The sequence below is a fragment of the Geospiza fortis genome, unplaced genomic scaffold (genome assembly GCF_000277835.1).
Source record: "Geospiza fortis unplaced genomic scaffold, GeoFor_1.0 scaffold104, whole genome shotgun sequence".
Classification (NCBI taxonomy): domain Eukaryota; kingdom Metazoa; phylum Chordata; class Aves; order Passeriformes; family Thraupidae; genus Geospiza; species Geospiza fortis.
Window position 1 is genome coordinate 626789 of NW_005054325.1, and position 21524 is coordinate 648312.

A 21524-nucleotide genomic window follows, 5' to 3' on the forward strand; every position below is an offset into this window, starting at 1 on the left:
CCGCGCCCCGCCCGGGCATCCCGCGGGGCCAGGGGGGAGGAGAGGCGATGCCAGGGCACGGGACGGGTACCCCAATCCCTCGGAGAGAGAGCAAGGGGAGCTCACGAGTGATTGTGTGTTTTTGTAGGAGTGTTTCTGCGCTGTTCGTGATTTCAGTACAGTCGGGATTTTGCGTTAACGTCCTGCACGCTGTGTTTTCCATATTGTCTTTGAAAACCGGACGTGGTCTGGCCTTTCTGCTGATCATTACGCGCTGTGCGCATGAATTAACATAAGATGAAGACTTGTCTCTGACCGACAGACACCAGTGACAGCTCTCACTGTACAAATGAAGGTCTTTTCCAACCTATATCATTCTAGGAATACCTAAAAATCTCTCTTTGAGAGCTAAGCAGCTGGGCCAGGCTCAGGTGCTTGGACACCTGAGATGTTAGCTCAGCTGCAGGCAGTCCTGTGCCAGCTTCAGCTGAGAATACATGAGAATTTTTCTGACAAGGTTACTTGGTCTGTATCTTAGAATCACAGAATGGTTTTGGTTGGAATGGACCTTAAAGCCCATCTATTTCCAAACCCCCTGCCACAGGCAGGGACACCTTTCACCTAGACCATGTTGCTGAGAGCCCCATCCAACCTGGTCTTGAACGCCAGTAGGGATGGGGCGTCTACAACTTCTCTGCTCAACCTGTTCTGTTGCCTCATTATCCTCAAAGAGGACAATTTCTTCCTAATCTCTGTTCTACTACCTAACCTAAACCTACTCTCCTTCAATTGAAGGCCATTCCCCTTGTTCTGTCACTACTTGTGAAGAGTCCCTCTCCAGCTCTCTTGCAGTCCTCCTTTAGCTACTGCAAGGTTGCTACAACCCTCCCATTTTGTCTTCATAGTAAAGGTTCTCCAACCCTGTGATAACTTAATGGCCTTCTCTGGACCCACTTCAATAGGTTCACATCTGTTTTGTGCTGAGGACCCCAGGGCTGGATGCAACATTCCAGGTGGGATCCCACAAGACAGAATAGAGGGGAAGAACCACCTCCCTCGATCTCCATATCCAGTGATGGGCCCTGGGAAGTACAGCTTCAGTTCTCAGTTCACAGAAGCTGTGCAGAAGTGATTCCCCTGGCTGTGCAGGTGGTTCTAATCCACTGGGGAGGATGCCTGGTTTCTGGGGTCACAGCAGCTCAGGAGCCAGGACATACCACTGCTATGGGCATCCAGGAATCTTTCTCCTTTCAACTACGGAATAGCCAGCCATAGGGGCTGCTGTGTCTCTCGTGACTACTGTAGTGCTTTTCAAAAGAGTGGATTCTGTCAAATACACTTTGATGTGTTGAACATGAAGACAGTCAAGTTTAACACCAATCCTCTATAAAATTGGTAATAAAAAATAAAATATAATAACAATATCAATTACACAAAACCATAAACTGTTCTTGTTATCTTGGTGATGATTTTTAAGTATCAGTTGCTTACATTAATTTCAAGTTCAAATGGTTAAACTTTGAAGCAGAAATTAATTAACTAGTAATATGGAGTTATAGAACATTAACTGTATTCTTAGTTAAGTTTGCTGGCATTTTCTTCCTTTAAAAAAACATAAAATGATTACACATTACTTCTTTCACATAAAAAGTTTCCAAACTGCTTTAGTGGTAAGATTGTAATGAGTAAGCTTTTAACTTACTGCTCATCTGAGATCGAAGGACCCTTGTAAAGTCCCTCTCAAAGACACAAGTCTGGGAAAGGAGGCCTGCCACATTTTAGTCTTGAAGGTAAAGAAAAACCTTTGGGAGGCCAACACAATAGTGTTTACCTTTGTATATCAAATCCACAAATTTGAATGAACAAAATAAAGGAGGAATTAGTCAGAGGAGCCAAAAAAATAACAGTCAAAGGAATATTACTCCAAGCAAAAATCCAGGACATACATATCAAATGTCAAGAAAATGAGTGTGTTATGTGGTTAGATGTGGAGAGAATTGGATGTTCTCAAAGCTGTTTTGTGCAACTTGAACATCCAATTTTCAAGCTATAGGTCAGGAGCTCATACAGCTCTACAGAAATTATATCTGTTTAGCATCATATGTGAAAAGAAGTTGTCAATTGCACCAGTGCACTATCATGTTCTAAGTATATTTAGTTTGTAGACTACCTTACAGACCTCCATGTAGTGTGTTAAGATGAATTTCACTGTGTGTACATCGTTGCTGTTTGCCAGTTTTCTCTTACAGAAAGGGATCTGATATACCAGCACTGCACAGAGTACTGAAATGAGTGAGGTCTCTGGGTATGTAGAGGGAAGTATTGTATAGTTTGTGGACTTCATCCCCATCATTAAATATTGCTGTTAATAATAAGCAGGATGAGCTGATGCCTGCAGTGTTAACAAGGTGCTTGCATAATAGTTATTTCTTAGCTTTAGGCTTTGAAGTATTGCGTTACCATAAAACCTTTGTACCATGCAATGCATACATCTCTCAGGTGGGTTGTACAGAATAGCTTAAGCATGAAGCTGGATAAAGACATACATTTCCTATGTCTACATTAAGTTTTATAAAGCAGTATTTTATTACAGGCAAAAAAAGCTGAGGCAGGAAATCTTCAGCAAAGGCCAAACCAAGTGATGCATTTGTTTTTGGTGGCTATAAACTATCATAAAATGTTATTTGGTATCAGCCTGTCTAGCTGCTGTAGGTAAGGCCAGTTTTCCCAATAGACCTCTGTATCAGCACTTTATTCCAGATCATGTACTTTTTGCACATCAACATATTTCAAAAATCCTGAATCAATGGAGTGAGCTATAATGGATCATCTCTTCCCTCATGTGGCCACTGCATTTTTGGATCCACTTTCAGTAACCATGAGATTGAAGGTATTGTGTGTAAATCAACTCATCACTCCAGTGACTGACAGGAAGATGTGTCTTCCCTTCTAAAGCACCCCCTGGCAGGGAGCACTTCTGAAACTAATCAGCCCAGATTCTTGAAATATCTGCAGATGTAGGAGTGAAACTCCAAGCAAATGCTAAGCATGTACAATTGTTTAAGTAGATATGAAGTATTGTATCTGATTTTATTTGCTTCTTCACTTGAGAAAAGTTTGCACGTGCAAAAGCCTTGTGTGTTTTCTGCAGTTTTAGGATATTGATCTAAGAAAAGGCATTTTTTTCCTCTTTTTTATTGTACAGTAACCTTGTTTTTCAGCTCTGTAATTTATTGCTTAGCCTTTTATTTTTGAATAAATTTAACTTATTTTTTCAAGGTTATACATGTAACAATGAAATGTGTACTGGGCACCTGTACCTCAGAGAGCAGGGAGGCCCCGGGGCAGTCTTGAAATTCTTGACAGCCAATTTGCTGTGCCTGAAAAGCTGCAATGTCTTGTTTCCTGGAGCTGCAAAAGTGATGGAGCAAAGTGTATTTTGGCCAGCACACCTGCAAGACAAAGATTCTGTAAAGATGCTCAAGGCCCCAGCCAAAATTCCGGTTGCACTTAATGGCAACTTTGCTACAAAATTTTACGGATAAATAATACTAATCCTAAAGTCATCCTACATAACAAAAGGCATAGCACTGCCACTCTGGGTGTTTATTTGCCTTTTGGATTTATATTAGACAAGAGAAACTATATAAACACAACTGACACGATGGCAAACTGCTTCCTTCCAAGCTTTAGTGAGGTGTATGGACATTCTTGTATTTAACAAGATCTTTAGAGCTGATGTGCAGGGGAAAAATAAGAACAAAAAGACAGAAGAATAAAAAGATATGCAATATCCATTCACACATCAGCTAGGGAGCACTTCACTGGGTAGGGGGAGACCATTCAGGGCTGCTAGTATGTTTTCAACTGCTTCCTCTGTTATCATGTAGGTGGCCTTGTCTGTTGTAATGCCGAGGTGAGGTGTTATAATGACGCTCTTTAATTTTAACAATGCATGATCTCTGGAAGAAAAGAAAAAAAGAGTTAACTATTGTTGTTCTTCTAAATAAAGAGGAGTCTTACTTTAGCTTTTGCACAGTATTTAAAGTTAATTTGATACAACTCTACAAGTCCCACTTAGCCCCAGAGAACCTTAGCACCTATATTGAAGTAATTTTGAACTGCAATAGGACAAGCAAAGACTTCATAAGTAGCTCTTCTCTCCAGAAACACACTTCTGCCATGAAGCAGTAATTTGAACTGTGAAAAACGCCAATCACTTGTTTTCAAAATTTTAAAAGTTTAATAGTAATAAAAATGATTATAAAAATAGTAATACAATCAGAGTAATAATAATTTGGACAATCAGGATTTAAGACAATATGAGACAATAAAGACAAAGAGTTACGGACGTCCGGGTACCTCTTTCCAGGCAGCACGGCCCGGGAAAAAGGACACCCTCTAACAAAAGGAGTAATCCTTAAGAGCAATAGTCTGTTGCATATTCATACAATTCATACATGATGCATAAATTCCATTCAAACACAGGATCTTGTCTGGTCAGTGTCAACTTTTTCACCTAATCCCCACAGCGCCAAAGAGGCTGGACGGAGCCCATCTCTTCTTGTTAGGAAAGCAATAAATACTTTTCTCTGAAAGATTTAGGTGTCTGGTGGTTGCTTATTCGATAAGAGTGTCTCCTTCCTTTCTTAGAGGGAGAGAAAAGAAAAACAAACTACACTAAAACAGTTCTTATCTGTGACAAAAAAATTACTTTCTAATTACAAGACTACATCCACTATTAAAATGTTAATACAGCACTACTAATCCCTACATCAAAATCCATTTGGTAAATATCTGCGTAGAGCCATATAATATGCATTTCTCACAGAACTATGTCAGAAGAGAGGATTTAAGCCCTCCTGACACATTCGCCTTACACAATAGTCTGAGCTGTAGTTATTTGCACACAGACACAAGACCAAACTCCTCACAACCCAAAATGCAGCCAGCATAGTTTACTCCAAAAGGCACCATCCTAGTAGAGCAGTCTTTTTAGAGAAGCTAAGCAGTCTCTATGCCCAAGAGGTTTGCAGTACTTCAGCCTTGTATCGTGGAAAGAAGCCTGTGGAGAAGGACACCTCCTGCCTATGCAGCAGGTCTTAGGCCTCAAGCAGCTTCCACCCATTAAAACTGGCAAGCTGCACTTTCTAATAAAGCAATTTGCAAGTGAAGCACTGCTGTAGCTTCAGGGGGTGATTCTAAGGACTGGGTTTAAATGCTTTCTCTGCCTCCTGCTGTTTCCTGGCTCCCAGGCTTCCCTTTGGTCTGTTATCAGCCCCTGTGTCTGGGCTGCATCCCATTCCCATTCATGGCACTGTATCCCAACTCAGGCCAGGGGCAGGGGGGCCAGCTTCCTGCCTGCTGCAGGGATGCCTCTGGCCTCAGCAGGGCTCCCCCATCCTTCCCGAGGAATAAGCAGAGATGGCAACCTGGGCAGTGGCTCTGGGGAGGTGACATCCAAAGCCGCGGCCCTGATAACACCGGTCGGCAGAGCTGCCACCAGTGCCTCTTGGTCAACTACTGCACCTGGGGTGGAATGAGAGTGTCCCTGAGTGCACCTGGCACGTAAAGAGCAGAGAGCAAAGAGAGAAGGGAAGGGGAGAAGGAGGAATTTCCTGATCACCCTCACCATGCGGCCCAGCTGCACTGGATGCAGCACGATGCTGTGGGACACAGCAGGACCATGCTGTGAGACCAGCCAATGGATCTGGGTGGTACCTCAGCTGATGTTAATGACGGTAGCTGTGGGTTTCATCAGCTCCAGCTCTCTTTTCCCAATCAGCTTGTGTGTCTGAGGTGTCAGGCTCACCGCCAGCATCACAAAATCTGCCTGCTGGAGTAAACTGTCTATCTTTTTGCAGTAAGTGGCACTGACAGCTTGCTCCTCTTGCACTTTCCTAGTGGGGAAAAAAACGTTTCAGTCAAGGAAACATTTTCTTCAATGATATCACCAGAATACCAACAAAAGGATCTGATTATCACATCCATATAGAAACAGGTGGCAAACGAAGGTGAATTTACCCTCAGCTCAGTCTTTAGATCCTTCTGGAGAGCTTCAAGCCCTACAGCACAGGATAGATTGCATGCCTGCCTCTCAGCCACTCCAGTGCAGGATTCCAAGGGCTTCTTATGAAGCCTGCAAATGAACTAAGGCTGAGCACTGAAGCAGATGGCAGCACACAGTCCATTCTCCAGGGTCCCCTGTATATCTTAAAGGATGCAATCACTGCTTAAACTAGAGGAGTGGTATTCACCAGAACTCACCCATGCATGCTCTGGACATGGCAGGGGTCCTCATCCTGTTGGCACTCCCAGTAAGCTTGTCATTATTTTATGAGTGAAATCAGCAAGGCAGCTCTTTGCCAGGCTCCTGGCTGCCCCAGGACATTCACAGAGTAAAGTGTTCAGCAGAAAAAGTCACCAGAGTAAAGAGATTTTTAGTTTGAACTTTTCACAGCGCAGAAGAATACTTGCCATTTCTCACATTTTTTGTGAATATAGCTGTCTGAACTTTGGGAAATGAAGAAGCAATTATAGGAGATCATGTGTCATCACCTGCTTCTGGTTGCAAAAGAAGAGCTTTGTTATCTCATCCCTAATCTAGAAATAAAGAGATCACACTAAGAAAACAACTTCAATATAACTTTGACCCATGTCTCTCCTAACAAATGCACTTCGCTGGTTTTTTTTTCAGGCCAAGGACCAGAAAGTAAGAGGGAAAAGAATAGAATGGAACTGCAGCCAGTTTTGCAGCATGCAGAGGACACCTTGATTCAGCACACAAGCTGGAAGTGTAAATATACTTTAAATATACTTTAGGCTTTTAATTTCTGTTGCACTGTGTATTGATAATTCATCACAGCACTCTTACATAAATATTACTTTAAAGACTGAAGAATATTAAACAGAGGGAGTTGAGGATGATACACATTAAAAAAATAACAAAGGGATTTGTGTCTTTTAATTTTTTTTTTGTGGTTTGTGAAGAAATTCTGAAATATTTTAAGGAGTACTTTCTTTTAAATGTAAGTTTGCTCAGATTTTTTTCTGAAGAAACAGGAATGCCAAGCATGGCTAAAAATTCCTGGCCTCATTCACCCTTGTGATTTGCCTACAGCTAGCTAAAGCAGTGATCCTCCTCCAGCAGTCTGCCTATGAGGAAAATCCCTGAAAGCCACATCCTAGCACTGCAGCTTCTGCCTCCAGTCACAGAGAAGTAAAGCTCTCTCACGGTAGGCCACAGTTTATAGCAGTAAATATTTGTTCTGCTCATGATCTGCACCTTGCCTGATTTCAAAGGCCTTGAGTGGCTCAGGGGGTTCTTGCTCACTTCAAATTGAAGAGCCCCTGAGCTGAATGTCTAACAAGGTTCAGATTCCCAGATACACAAGCTAGGAGGGACTAGAAATAAAGGGTGAAATCGAGTTAAATACTTGCTAAAATTTCTACTGGCTTGAGAAAAAAACCAAGATTTTCTTAAGAACAGCTCTCAGTCATATTTTGCCAAGTATATGCTTCCTAGTTTCCAGGCACTGTTTCCAAAATATCCCTTCTGAACTTCAAAATATGGGGAAAAAAATGAACAACAACTAGAGTTATGTTGTCACTATAGTACAATGTGATAAGAATAAAAAAGCATAAGGTTGATTTCCATTTTTCTGCAGGAAACTTTGAAATTTCTAATATAAAACCTAAATTAAGTTTCCAAGTGTTTAATCACTGAGTAACTCTTTACAGGACTAATTTCAGACAACCATTATTTTTTTTTTCCTTTTGTTTTAATCTTGGCCCTATTCCCTCATTTCTTGCTATATTTCTGTCATAACTCCTTGAAAAGAAAATACTGACTATCTGGAAGAGTTTCTGCTGCAATTAGGGTCAAGACATATCTTTACCTCTGTGTCCTGTTGTGGTACAAAATGCTCATTTCAAATGCTTTGGCTCTCACAGCAATCTTATACCCAATGCAGCCCATGCCAATGATCCCCAGAGTAGCTCCAGCAACTTTAACTCCCAGAATATCAGCTTCACAGTAGTCCATACTTGGAGAAATTGAAATGTTATGGACTGCAAGAAAAACACATAAATATGGGAAATGAATGGGGTCCAACACGGAGGAACAAGGCAAAAGAGCCTGGACTTGTTGTGCTACTATAGCGTACTTGTAATGGTTACAAACACGATTTTTAATGTAATGTCCTAGGTAACACCCTAACGTATCATCACTCCCTGCTACATTTGTAGATGATAATGCAATTTATTCTCACCATACTACAGAAAGCCTTTTGATATAATCCCTCCAAAAATATTATTACTGCTTTAGACTCATGAAAATATTGCCCTGTTCCTCATCAACAATCAAAATAATTATTGCCAATAACAATGCAGAGTTTGAAGATATCACGTGGAGAACACCATCAGATATTGGGTTTCCTCTTTACATCTGCCACTCTCCTTGGAAAGAAAAGTGAGACTTCTTTAAAAATCACAACTTGGTAATTTCTGTAATTACCTGTTAAACCTGCACAATTCTGGATATTTCTACAACACATAAAATACAGTTATGTACACAGTGTCAGCACTTCTTGCAAGGTGACAGCCTTTTGATATTTAAATCTTCTGATATTGCCAGCTTTTCTAAAACACAAGCAGAATATTGTGAAAGGATACAAAAATTACTCAGGAAAAAGCTCAGTCTATCAGAAAACTCAGAACTAAAAGAAATGCCACCAGGGATAGTTCTCATCTACATGAGAACAAGAAATTAATCTTCCTTTTAAACTGTCTCCCCTTTGTGAGGTAGAAACCAACTTAGAGGGACGCAAATCCCCTTTGAGTTTCTATGAATCCTGTAGTACAGATGGCCAGTCAAAGTCAGGTAAATACAAAAGGATAAATCTGAAGGATTTTTTCCTGAAGAAAGAGGCTTTCTAACCAAGCCAAGGGTAGGTCTATTTGACAAAATAGCAAGAAAAAATTGTTGATGAAACTAGAAAGGATGCTATTAACAAAAACTGAAGTAGGCTGCCTCTATTATTACTCCCTAATGCCCCTTAAATGCCCAAATTCTGCAACAATACCTTTCAGTCTCCAAGAATATGCCCTGCCTCTATCAGCCCTGTGGGTTCCTTCCAACTCAGGGTCTCCCACAATTCTATATAATCTTGTTATACCCCATTGCTGCCTCCCACACTAAGTTCTTCTGCCAGGCTGTGACTTCAGTGATATCCGATCTTTGGCATCCCCCACTTTTGGTCATAGCACTGTTATGCCATCATATTTTATTTATACCTGCTTGAAATAAATGCCATGTATGCCTAATGTAATAATTTAAGTATACCTATTATAAATAAAACATATTAAAATACTGATTATTCTGTTTGCCAAGCCAATATACTTACATTTTCACATTTAATATAAAACTGTGTGCACTACAGGTAACCCTAAGAAAAGTCATATTAATGGCAGGCAAATCTTGTATTATTTTTAGAAGCCACAAAAGAATTGAGATGTTACCTTATATGAGTCTTCTAGCAGATGCTAGCAGCAAAGCCATCCCAGTATCTGCTGTGGTGCTGGAAACAGCTTGTGGAGCATTAGCCATCTTCACACCAAAGCTAGCTATAAGCTTCAGATCCAAGTGATCCATCCCCACCCCTGAATTCGCAATCACTTTTAAGTTTGGTAGGCTCTGGAGGAGCTCTTTGTCAATGACTGGTTTGTGCCACCACAAATAGATTGCTTGGACATTTTTGCCAACATCCTTTCTGTTTTCAAGAAATTCTTTCATGGTGATGAGGTGGAAATGTCTCTTCAGGAATGGCACATGGCTATGCAGTATTTCACATATGCCACCAATTTCATTTACCAAAAGCCAAGGTAGTTCTCCTTCTTCCATGATCTGCACAAAGAAGAAAGACACAAAGTGTCAGAAGAAACACATATTATTATTTCCAGACATTTTAAAGAATAATCACTGCCATGTCCTGTTATATGACATTTATGTCAAGAGATCCTGTAAACCACAAAGGAAGATAAGAAAACCAAGACAAGCAAACAGGTCTTTTAAATATGCTACCACTTAAACACACAGGTGCCTACATACATACCCAGAGCTATTCACATAATCAGTCTGAACAAGTTCTGTCCCTGTGATCTAAGATTCTATATTATGCTGCAGTGCCGGATTTCTTCTGCCCGACTAACTCCCAACACTGTCAGCAAGAGTGACCGCCCCCAGACAGCTGTCAGGGACAGAAGGACACTAAATCAAAGCCATACACCAACTTATAAACAGGGGAGGTCCAGGGGAGGATACAATTTTTAGCCAAGTGGGAGAAACTGGGGGTGGAACACAAGGAGGGGAATACAATATTTAAACCGATAGGAGATTACAGGGGAGGAGAACAACTTAAACAAACCAATGGGGTTTTGAAGGATACAAAATTGATAGGGAAGTTTCTAGAGAAAGGGACAGGCTTGGGGAGGGACTGACATTCAGTGGGAGGAGGAACAGGGAACAAAAGCACAGGTCTGTGGGGAGATGGGTAACTAGAACAAAACAACAAAAAAAAAACAGCTAGGGCAAAACAAACTAGGGCAAAAAAACAACACGGGGAAAGGGAATAATCCATTGGTAATAAAATATGCTATAACAATACAAAATGGGGGGAGGGGTTTATAAAACTGACTACTAGGACCGAATTATAATCAAAAATATGCACCACAACAATATTACTGCTACCATGCTCAGAACACAACACTTGTCATTAATTACTTAGTTTCAGATCCTCAGTAGTTTGCAGTATATAGTGCAATAAATCTCCTTTGCTACCCTGAAATCACGAAGTACCCTAAGTAGTTTAGAAAAATGTTGTACCAAATTTACGTCATGAAAATAAATTGCACAGCTTCATCATGAACTTTGAGTTATCAAGTTAATTTTTAAATGCTTTTTGCAGCCACCTGTCCTGAAGAGATCCCAGTGACTGCAGAGCCCTTTCCTGAGCCTACTGTAAATTACCAAAATAACAAAATCATATATGCTTAGGCAAGTGTTTTCCAATAAGGACATACACACTCTAAATTGTTTGGTTTTGGTTTTTGTTTTTTTTTTCTCAGAATCCCTGACCATCTGGTTTTGGTCCCAAGAGGACCTGTGAATTGAGTTACTTTGGGGTTTTTTGACAGACAATATAGAGCTACCTTTGATTTTCCATAGCAATTTTGGGAAGAGCTGTGGGGAGTGTTCAAGAGCTGAAGATCTTGGAGCAGCAAATCCTGTAGCAGTTCTGTTGCCTTGCTAGTATTATTTTACTATTTCCAATGGAATGTCTAACTCTTGGCCGGCCGACATTTCCTGTGCTAAAAACTTCATTTTACCATCCCTTCAGGGAGCCTGACCATGTTGCAAAATAAAGGAAATTCTTCCTGACTTTATGAAGGTGACAACTATTTTATTGAATTTGCTGAATTTGTTGATTGCTAATAGGAAAGAGAATGTAAGAAGAAATTTGGCCCTGGACTGCAAGTCAGGACTGATCACTAATTTTGCTTTAGGTTATACCCTCACCAATGTGATTTTGATGGTAATTCTACTTTTCTCTCATGGCCAGTCAAGATAAAAGCATCATTTGTATCTCCATGGAGGAACTAAATCTCTTGGAATTTACTTTGGTTTTCAAAGGATACCTTCATGAAAAATAAAGACACTTTCTCAACAACTGGCTTTGCTTTAACATGTAGATGAAGCAGGGCTCTTCTTAAATTAGAAAACCTTAGGCCTATGATCACTTTAAAGAACATTTCTTCAGTGTTTTCATATAGAAATAGAATATTGGAATATTGGCTGAAAAGTGTTTCAGGATACAGTCAAATTTCTGCAGGGAATCAATGCTCATTCATCTTCAACAGATTGGAGAGTGTTACACAAATTGCCAGGTGCACTTGCTTATCATTATGTAGCAGCCAGAACTGGGAACAAAATATTGCTATTCACTGAAAGAGACTGAAGATACCAAAATGCATAACTGCTCAGTTAAAATCTTCAAACAAATCTCCTTTATTAGTTTCACTTTATTTTTTTGTGTGAAAAATGTGTATTTTGTGATTGGCTTTTCACAAATATTAAAATGGATATTTTATGTGCTATGTTAAAAAGTTATACTATATTAATCCTTTTCAGTAGTGTGTTAAATATAGTTTTAGGGTATAACATAGTATTAAAATAAAAACTATGTGATATAAGATACTTTTTCTAACTAGCTCAAGAAATTCTTCACACAGAGGTAACAGCAACAAGACACCTAAATCTCCAAGAGAAGAATTATTGCCTCCTTATCTGAAAATACACACTTTCTACCACCTCCTTCTTGTCTTTGAGGTGCCAAAAGGATTAAGGGGGGGAAAGTTAACAGTAACCAGAGAAATTCCTAGTTTGAAAGGAATGTATGCATCATGTATGAGATATATGAATATGCAACAGGCTATTGCTTTTAAGGGTTAATCCTTTGTTAGCAAGCCATGCTTTCAACAGGAAAGCATTCAAACATTCCTAATTCTTTGCTTTTATTGTCCTTTATTGTCCTAACTCTGATTGTCCAAATTCTTATTGCTCTAATTTGTATTACTATTTTTATAACCATTTTATTACTATTAAACTTAAAATTTTAAAACAAGTGATTGGCGTTTTTCACAAGTTGTAAGTAACAGAACAAATCAAGTCTGACAGTTTTGCAGCATCATGATGAGCAGTGCAGGAACAGGTTACTTTTTTATTCAGCTTAAAAGTGGTAAGAAATAGTGCTTTCCAGTACACAGGAAATTTAGTGGCATCATCTGGCACTCATCATTTGGGAAACACTTCGCTTGGAATGGGTTGGTCATTGAGAACAGCCAGCATGTTTGCTATTGCTTCTTCTGCCATCATACGGGTGGCGTGGACTGTTGCGGTTCCAATGTGCGGGGTTATGATGATGTTATTCAGGTGTAATAAAGGATGATCTCTGGAAGAAACGGAACGAACAGAATGTGTTACACAAGGAGCTTACTCTGCTACAACATGCTAGTTGTGAAGAACTAAACCTCAGCAACAGCACATTCAGACCAAAGCACAGAACGAGCATGAAGCTGTGGGATGCTTGCTTACACATTTCTTCTTCTTCTCCATCCATCTTGCTCATTGCCTGGTCCATGAGTCAGGCTGGCAAAGACCCATCAGAGATGGGAAAGGGGAATAACTTGTTGTTTATTTATGATTGTGCAAGACAGTCTGAGGTTTTGCCCTTACACAATGAGTCTCCGGTGGAGAGCAAAATTATGAGCACACTTTGAACACAGTTTAAAACATTTCAGATTAACAGACTGGGAAAGAAGTTTCTTTACCTTGGCAGAGGCTCAGGGTATGTCACGTCCAGAGCTGCAGCCCTAATAACCTTATTCTGGAGAGCTTCTACCAATGCATCTTGATCAATAACTGCACCTGCATTGAAATTAAATATTGATATCCTGATGAGTTAATGAACACATTTTTACCTATAAGGGGGGGAAAGGTCTCCAGGGTCAAGTGAGAAAAAGTAGAGGATCTTCATCTTGGTAGAAAATAGAATGCCTTTTTAATAATTATTAACCAAACAAACCAAAGATTTTATTTATTAACCTTTAATTATAGGATGATTATGGTCCACTGCATAAGATTTTTCCTGGGATGTGACCAATTTCAGTCTTTTCCTCATTTTGACACTTCCTGTATTATTACAGACAAATCATTTAATCTCTGCAGATTTTCCACTCTTTTATCTCTGCTTTGTTTACTGATAATCTCTCTCATATGCTCATTCAGTGCCAACAGAGCTGTCATCCCACGTGAGGCTTCCTTTCTACACTGCTGTTCCAAATGTTACTTAATATTTTCCCTTGTACCCCATTCTCCCTCGCTGATGATAAACCTTTCAGTTATTTCCACTAAAACCCTCTGTCTCTAGAACAAGGCTAAAGAGAATCAACCATCTGCTGAGCATCCCTAATTTCCACAGGGCCTTTGAAGACACAGCACATGATCCATGTAAGTCACAATTTGTAGACTGCCAGCTACTTCATGACTCAAACAATAGAGGGATATCACAGACTGATGTTGGAGAGGGGAATATCAACACAATCAGACAAAACATGACCTTAAGTGTGGAGCCACAAACAGTGATTTCAGATCCTCCTACCTCGGCTGATGTTTATAAGAGTAGCTGTGGGTTTCATCAGCCCCAGCTCCTTTTTCCCAATCAGTTTGTGAGTCTCAGGAGTCAGGTTCACAACCAACATAACAAAATCAGATTGCTGCAGCAAGTCCTCCATCTTTGCACAGTAGTGGGCACCAACAGCCTCTTCCTCCTCCTTTCTTCTGAAGGAAAAATGCACAAATCCCCAAAGTGAAACAACTATTTCCAACTGAGTTTAACAATCAGTCAGCCCTAGGAGAGTTCCAGAAAGCACAGAAACTGAGAGGTTTGAGACCAACACAAACAATAAGCCATTGATAGGCTCAGTTGGTAGAATGGATGCAGAAAGTATGTGGGCTAGAGGGAGCAAGAGGCTAGAGGGGTGGTGGGACACTAGAGGAGTGATGTATGTGTGAAAGCACAGCACACAGGCAAGATGAGGTTAGGAGGCTGGGGATGCAGTCAGACCCTGCTCTTCTCTCCTGTGTCTATGCCAATTCCTGTGAAGCCTTTCCTTGTCTGACATGCCAGTTAGGACTCGTGATTGAAAAGAAATGAAGTGTGAAAGAAAGGGAACTAGAGATCCATGAGAAATGAAGGCCTTTGTCATTGGTGCCAGTGTGATGAGAGATCTGGCTAGGGTGAGGAGACTGGCTGGGAGGATCAGGGATGCTGCCAGAAGCCTGAAGAAGAGTCTGACAGGACAGGGAACACCACTAGGGCACAAGACCAGGTTTGATTGGACAACATCTCCCAAATGCTAACACAGTCCTTGTTTCAAACTGGTAGTGACTAACCAGGACAGGGCAAGTGCAGGGGGAACTGCTTCCTGAAGGGAGCAGGAGGGAGCCAAAGTGAGGAAGTGGTGGCACAATGGTGCTTGTCACACTGCTTACAACTGCCACAAGTGCACAGGAAGGCTGGGGACAGAGCAGAGCTGTGGCTTCCGTCACTGCCCCATGGACAATTAACTGCAGAAACCAGAAATGCAGAAACCTTTACCTCCGGTTTCTGTTATGGTACAGGATCCTCATGTTGAAGGCTCTGGCTCTCTGAGCCACTTTGTATCCAATGCTGCCCATCCCAATGATCCCAAGTGTCGCTCTGGTTACTTCCACTCCTAGCCAGTCAACAGCAAAATACTTTGTGCCTGGAGACAGGGCAATGTGGCAGCCTATGTGGAAATACAGGTTGAATGGGTACAAATCAGCCATAAACGGAGGCCTGGGGGAAAGGAAAGGTTCATCACCATTACAGCAGTGGGGCTCTGGAGCACCCCTTACAAAACACCTTTGTTGATTTTGACCGGTTTATATAAGGGCCTGGATGGTGCCAATTCCTGCACCCAGGCCTGAAGCCTGTGTAACACAGTGGGATCCTGGCTGGGTACTGTGCTGGAAGGAGTAACTCCTCGGGGAATTAACTTTTCTACAGCTGGTGTGTTTTCTTGGAAGTTCAAAAATAGCTTCTTTGAAACCACCTGCAAGCACTGACTTCACTTTTTTTTTCAGCTGGGGTAAATCTCACCATTTCTCTCCTGGATCACAACCCAAACCAGTCTCACTCCTTGAGTAGGGGTGAAGGTTTCAAATTCCAGCTCAGCCAGGGATCTCAGTGAGCTTTTACACAAAGAACTTGAGGTTCAAAAAGATACAATAGTGAGAAAACATCACTGGGAAAGAGATGTTATTTCATGCTCAGGGGTGGAGCAGCAGTGACAAGAAGACCATGAGTCCCTGAAGAGAGAGGCAGCTTCTTGTGAAGGTCTCTACTGACACCTTCCTTCCCCAGAAAGGCATTGCTCAGCAAGGGAGCGGGAAAAGAACCTGCTTTTAGGGACACAAACTAATGCTGCTGGTACAACTTATAACAGCTTTGTCAAAAGGATTATCATCTATTTCAAAAATAATGCTGATGCTCTTCAGGAAATACAACCCACTGGTTTAGACATACTGATCACAGAGGTAGGAAAAAGAAGAATTTATACTAATTACTGCTCTGGAGTTGGAGACGTGGCCACTAATGCTCTGTATCTTCCTGCAGCTCCTAATGCTTCTTTCAAGGGGAAATGGAAAGTGATGGCATTCAGTTTGGATGCACTCTGTATTCAGTTTTCACAGCTATAAACAACCCACCCAGTGAACAGCCAGAGAAGAATGAAGCCCCAGATATTATTCCAAACAGGATATCACAAGACTTTCAAGTGCAAAATTTAGACAAAAGCCTTACTCTTGTCACTGTTGCCCTAAAAAGAAGTAAGACATAGGAGAAGTAGATGCCTCTGAAAGTTAAGGCCTCTGAAAATTTTTTCCTGTAAAAACATCCCAAATATTGATTCAGAAAGATCATCTCTCTCACAGCAAAAGCGAGGTGTGCCAAAGAAGTAGCTAGGACCAAGAAAATTCAAAACACTACCTTCCACTAGTCTTCTGGCAGAGGCCAGCATCAAGGCCATTCCTATGTCTGCTGTTGGGTCTGCCACGGCATGCGGGGTGTTGGTCACTTTCACACCAAAGCTCGAGATCATCTTCAAGTCTAAGTGATCCACTCCAACCCCAGAGTTTGCAATCACCTTTAAATTAGGCAGGCTTTCTAGAAGCTCACGGTCAATAGTTGGCCTGCACTCAAACACATAAACAGATTGGATTTTTTTTCTCATTTCTTCTTTGTTTCCAAGAAATTCCTTCATGGTGATAAGGTGAAAGTGTTTCTTCAAAAGTGCTGCAATGTCTTCTAGTACGCCATGAGTTCCTCCTATATCCAGGATCAAAACAGCTGGCAACTCTCCTTCTGCCATGACCTGAAACAGAGGAATAGAAGAAATACTCCTTGGTTTAGGAGAACACCTTGAAAGGAGCAATGATGTGCCTTTAAAAGTTATCATTTAAATTCATATGTGTAGATCAGGAAACTGATGGAACTCCATAGTGCTTTTAATCCACAGGCACTTGGTACTAGTGTGGTACATCAGACAAATTCCAAGTACTTTTACCAAGTGCTGATTTAGACTATAACACCAAGGAATATCCACAGTCTTACATCCAAATCCAGTCCTACAAGCTGTTCTTCTCAAAGAGTTTCATTTTGTTCCTGAATCAATATTGATTTCATACAAAACTAGTAGCTTTTCCAGTAGCTTACTCACCACTGCCTTCTATAAGCAGTGCTATGAAATAGAAGCTGCTAGAAATTAAGTCAAAGTTTCTTGCCTGTTGGTTATGGTTGGTGAAGCTACAGGCAATGTAGGGTGGCACTGAGGCCCAGATGGTTCTGACATCTGTCAAAGATGGTTTATGTCTAACAAATTTGCACAATGAAGGGCCACCCTTGGATAGCTGTTAGACTGCTTGCCTTCAGTGTTTTAAACATTCAGATCTGTACCTGAACTTACCTCATGCAAAATTTAGCACACCTATGTGCTAAAACCAGTGAGGAAGAGCACTAGAGGAGATACCACTGATAACACAGTCCTTCATGCTAGAACTTTCCTCTGCCCTGAGAGTTTTGAGCCCAGTCCCCTCTACAGCACTTCAGCAAATGCACTCTGCAATAAGATAGGGGCTCCACACACAACCAAACACCTAATTAGAGTTCCTATTGGCAAAAGTGGTAGTTGAAGATTTCCTGCATATCTTAATAATAGCTGTGCCTAATTTCCTACAATTCTTTTTGCTGTGCTCTATTGACATTTGATCTCCATCTCATTCTATCTACTAGACTTGTGTCCAGGAAAGCTGATGTTTTGCTACCTGAATCAGAACAATTTTCCACAGCAGTATGCTGATTTATTCTGGGCACACAGTGCTGGCCAGCTGTGTCCTGCTGCTTCACTCCTCTCACAAAAGCCTTCTGTGAGTAATCAGAACTCAAATCTGTGACAAAAAAGTGTCAATGTAGTTTGGAAGCTTTTGTCAACCATGTTTACCATTGTCCTGAGCAAACTCAGACTTATCCCAACCACATCTATTAAATGGTTACAATCTTGGCACCAGTACTGCTATTTTATCCTGGCCTTGATGTGCATTTCTGCTGCAGTTTCAGTCTGCTGCTGGACATGGGCTTGAAGGGGCCTCCATGCTAGGACAGGTCTGCAGTTCACCACAATGTCTCTGATAATACTATCTGGTTCTCAACTGCAGCAAACAAAACAATGAGGTGAACAGTGCAGCCGAATTGTAAAGGAAGACCATGTTTTTATATACATCTCATCTTTTTTTTTTTTTTGCCAGCTGAAGTTGTCAGTCACATGTAGTTGTCAAAACTGTGCAAATTTCCCCAGGTGTAGTCTGCATTTCTTAAAGAGACATTACTACACGCAACATTACTAGGATAAACTAGACTTGTGTTGCAGAATGAATGATGCATAGAATAAAAGAGGAGTTGATGTCATATTGTGATGGCATTGTCCAGCTTCATAAATGATCAGAATCTGGTAATCTTGGAGGGCAGCAAAACTTTTGCTGTTAAGCAGGGAAAACTGGGCACCAGACATGATCAAGTGACTGGCAGATGCCAGTGAGGCAGCACTGTATTGCTCCATTTGCTTTCGTCACCACCTCCTACCCTATTACAATACACCACATATGATGGGCAGAGCCAGACTTGCTTTCACTTTGGAAGCACTTCCTAGACTTCAGAAGCAGAAAGGTGACCCACGAGGAAGCCTCTAGCTATAAACAAACCAGTGCACTAGAAGCAGGCTAGTGGCATGCTGATGGATCTCTCAATGAGTGCGGGCATGCTGAGCCTGCCACCATTCCATTCCAGCTGTGTTTGATGCACGTGTGACCCATTCACTGCCTGCAGCACTGGTTCAATAACTGGTGTTCTGCTCACCCCAGGTACAATCTTAAAAAATCACACTGATAGCAGGAAACTAAAAACACTTAAAGGAACCTCACAGAAGGAAGGGGGCTCTCCAGATACCAACCTTGGTCCCAGTGCTTATTGTTCGTCTTCCAGCACCAAGTTGGTGCATCCTGTACCTCTGTTTGTAAATCACACTTCTGTGACAGCAAAGTCCATGAGAAGCAATAACTGGATGAAAAAACTTGTTAGCCAAATTTGACTGGCCAAACATCAAGGGAATCAGTTTTGACAGACTCAATGCTTTGCTCCTGAACATAATTATTCCGTTATCAGATGTCTTGTCCAATGTGCTAAATGTAACACCTGTCAAAGATATGACAATTTTGGTTTTGGACTAGCTCCATGTGCATTATCAACAAGTTCCTTTTTTACTTTTTATTTCTTTTTAAGTTGTCTCTTCTCCTTTTGTATTTACATAAGACTATATGCTTCCATGTAGGTAAACAGTCATAATCATAGTAAATCATTGATACAAGGTAACTGTACTAAGTTCTGGTCCTGCCATTGCAGAGAAAACTTTGAAAATATGACTTAGATTGAGACAACGGGGCAAATACGTTTAAGTATTAACTTCAGTGCTAACTGAAATTGACCTTATTTCATCTGTGGAGCTTGACTCACTCCTCCTGCGGAGTTTCACTCACTCGCAGATTTGTTGGCCAGCACTGCTGTATCACCTTGAACTTAAACAAATCATAGCAAAATAAACGATGTAATTTTTCCTAGCCCAGTTTTCAATTAAAATTAACAGCCTGCGTTATCCAGGATCAATTCCTCCCACTAACTACTCTAAAGAAGAAGACTAATTATACCTGAGCGATAACCACAAAGCACTGACCAGGGCTGGTTTCTTCAAACGACGCACATTCCTCAGCTCGATCCCGCGGCAGCTGCAAGAGCCGGGAGCTCACGGCTCCTGCTCGGGGCCGGGCACATCCACTCCTGCCCAGCCCCGCTCCCTTAACCCTGCCCGGGCACCGCCGGCTCCGGGGCTGGCGATTTCCAAGGAAGCTCCGGCACGGGATCACCGCCCCCGCCCCTGTCTGCAGCCGGACGGGACCGCCTCTCCTTTCCCCCGCCCTCTCCCTCTCTTTCTCCCCTCCCCGGACGTCCTAAAAAGGTGATAAAGCAAGACGAGAACTCGGATAGTTTTTGGGAGCGCAGCAACTGTGAGGCAAAGTTATTTGCCACCAATTGACATTGTTCCCCACGGCCCTGGCTGCAGTTTGTGGGGAATTTTTACAGTGGAGACTATGCTTTTGTCCCTGCCTGCTGCAAGCTAACCTTTCAATGAGTGTCTGTCTGCTGTGGAATTAAGGAAACAGATTGGTCTGGGATGGCCTATGCCAACGGCCAGCTCGATTCTGGAAGCCAGTGCTGGAATGTGCAGGTTTTGCTGCTGACTACTTCCACTGGAGCGTTTGCCCAGAGTGCTCCCGTAGTGGCACTTGGATCACCGGAGCGATGGGAGAGCCCATGGAACCCCAGCGCGGGTGTGGGAGTGGCTGGGCATGAAAATTGTCATTGCTGAGGGTGAATACACTGAGAAAACCTCCCACAGCCAGAATATGCCATAGCACAGAACCACGGAATTGCTGGGCTGGAAGGGACCTTAAAGAGCATCTGGAGCCATCCCTCTGCCATGGGCACGGATACCTTTCGCTACACCAGAGTGCTCAGAGCCCCGTCCAACCTGGCCTTGAACTCTTCCAGGAATGGGGCACCCACAGCTTCTCTGAGCACATCTCCTCGATCAAATCCCATTGAGGTTACAGGGAATGTACAACATCAGAGCGGTCAGCAGCAGAGAGTAGGAGCTCTGGACTCTGATCACCTCTGTTTCACCCTCCCCATGCTAGCCGGCATGACCGATCCCCAAGGCACAGTTCCACATCCCACCTGCAAGAAGGGACGCCGGTGTCCCTGCCAGCCCGTGCCCGCCCTTTCGCCGGTGGGGTCTCCTCCCGTCGGGAACGCTCCCGTCCCGCCCCGCGCCCTGCCGGAAATGCGCATGCCCGTGCCCGCCCTTCCGCTTCCCGTCCGTCCCGGCGCTGCCGCCGCTCCGTGTCTGAGGGCCCGGGGAGGGCTCGGGCTGTCAGCTGCATGGGCGTCCTTGTCGTCCCGCAGGCTCCCCAGCCGGCCGCCAGGATGTCGTACATGCTGCCGCACTTGCACAATGGGTGGCAGGTGGACCAGGCCATCCTGTCGGAGGAGGACCGGGTCGTGGTCATCCGCTTCGGGCACGACTGGGACCCTACGTGCATGAAGATGGATGAGGTCCTGTACAGCATCGCCGAGAAGGTAAACGGGAGTTTTCTGCTCCTTCTGAGCTCAGTGTTCCCCATGGCTCGCTTGGAGCCTGGGGCAGCTTGTAACCGGGATTCGGCGCAGGTATCCGGGCTTCAGGAGGCAGCGGGAAAGCTGTGTGATTTCACTTTCACGAGTGTCTCCTAAAGACTGCTC

General features: G+C 42.5%; 3 protein-coding genes across 4 annotated transcripts in view; 1 reads left to right on the forward strand and 2 right to left on the reverse strand.

The window, feature by feature from the left end:
- LOC102045348 overlaps positions 1-20071 on the reverse strand; it is a 24718-nt gene extending 4647 nt beyond the window's left edge. The window contains exons 1-10 of the mRNA XM_031056960.1: positions 19900-20071; positions 19123-19364; positions 16608-16992; positions 15195-15366; positions 14196-14374; positions 13366-13462; positions 12836-12986; positions 9829-9883; positions 7878-8049; positions 5792-5879 (exon numbers count right to left, since the gene is read on the reverse strand). Of these exons, the coding sequence (XP_030912820.1) occupies positions 5792-5879; positions 7878-8049; positions 9829-9883; positions 12836-12986; positions 13366-13462; positions 14196-14374; positions 15195-15366; positions 16608-16992; positions 19123-19317 (1494 nt within the window). The 5' untranslated portion in view covers positions 19318-19364; positions 19900-20071. The remainder of the gene's footprint in view (positions 1-5791; positions 5880-7877; positions 8050-9828; positions 9884-12835; positions 12987-13365; positions 13463-14195; positions 14375-15194; positions 15367-16607; positions 16993-19122; positions 19365-19899) is intronic.
- On the reverse strand, positions 3406-9880 carry LOC102038222 (probable 2-ketogluconate reductase). Its single transcript, XM_014306996.2, is given in 5 exon segments — positions 3406-3941; positions 5412-5508; positions 5701-5879; positions 7878-8049; positions 9499-9880. Coding segments are annotated over 5 exon segments (987 nt in total). The 3' UTR covers positions 3406-3784.
- A 1091-nt stretch (positions 20072-21162) lies between the features above and the next one.
- Positions 21163-21524, forward strand: part of TXNL4A (thioredoxin like 4A) — an 8368-nt gene continuing 8006 nt past the window's right edge. The window contains exon 1 of one of the 2 annotated variants that reach the window (XM_005420955.1): positions 21163-21362. In XM_005420955.1, the coding sequence (XP_005421012.1) occupies positions 21165-21362 (198 nt within the window). In that variant the 5' untranslated portion in view covers positions 21163-21164. The remainder of the gene's footprint in view (positions 21363-21524) is intronic. The other variant, XM_031056977.1, reaches the window with a different exon arrangement.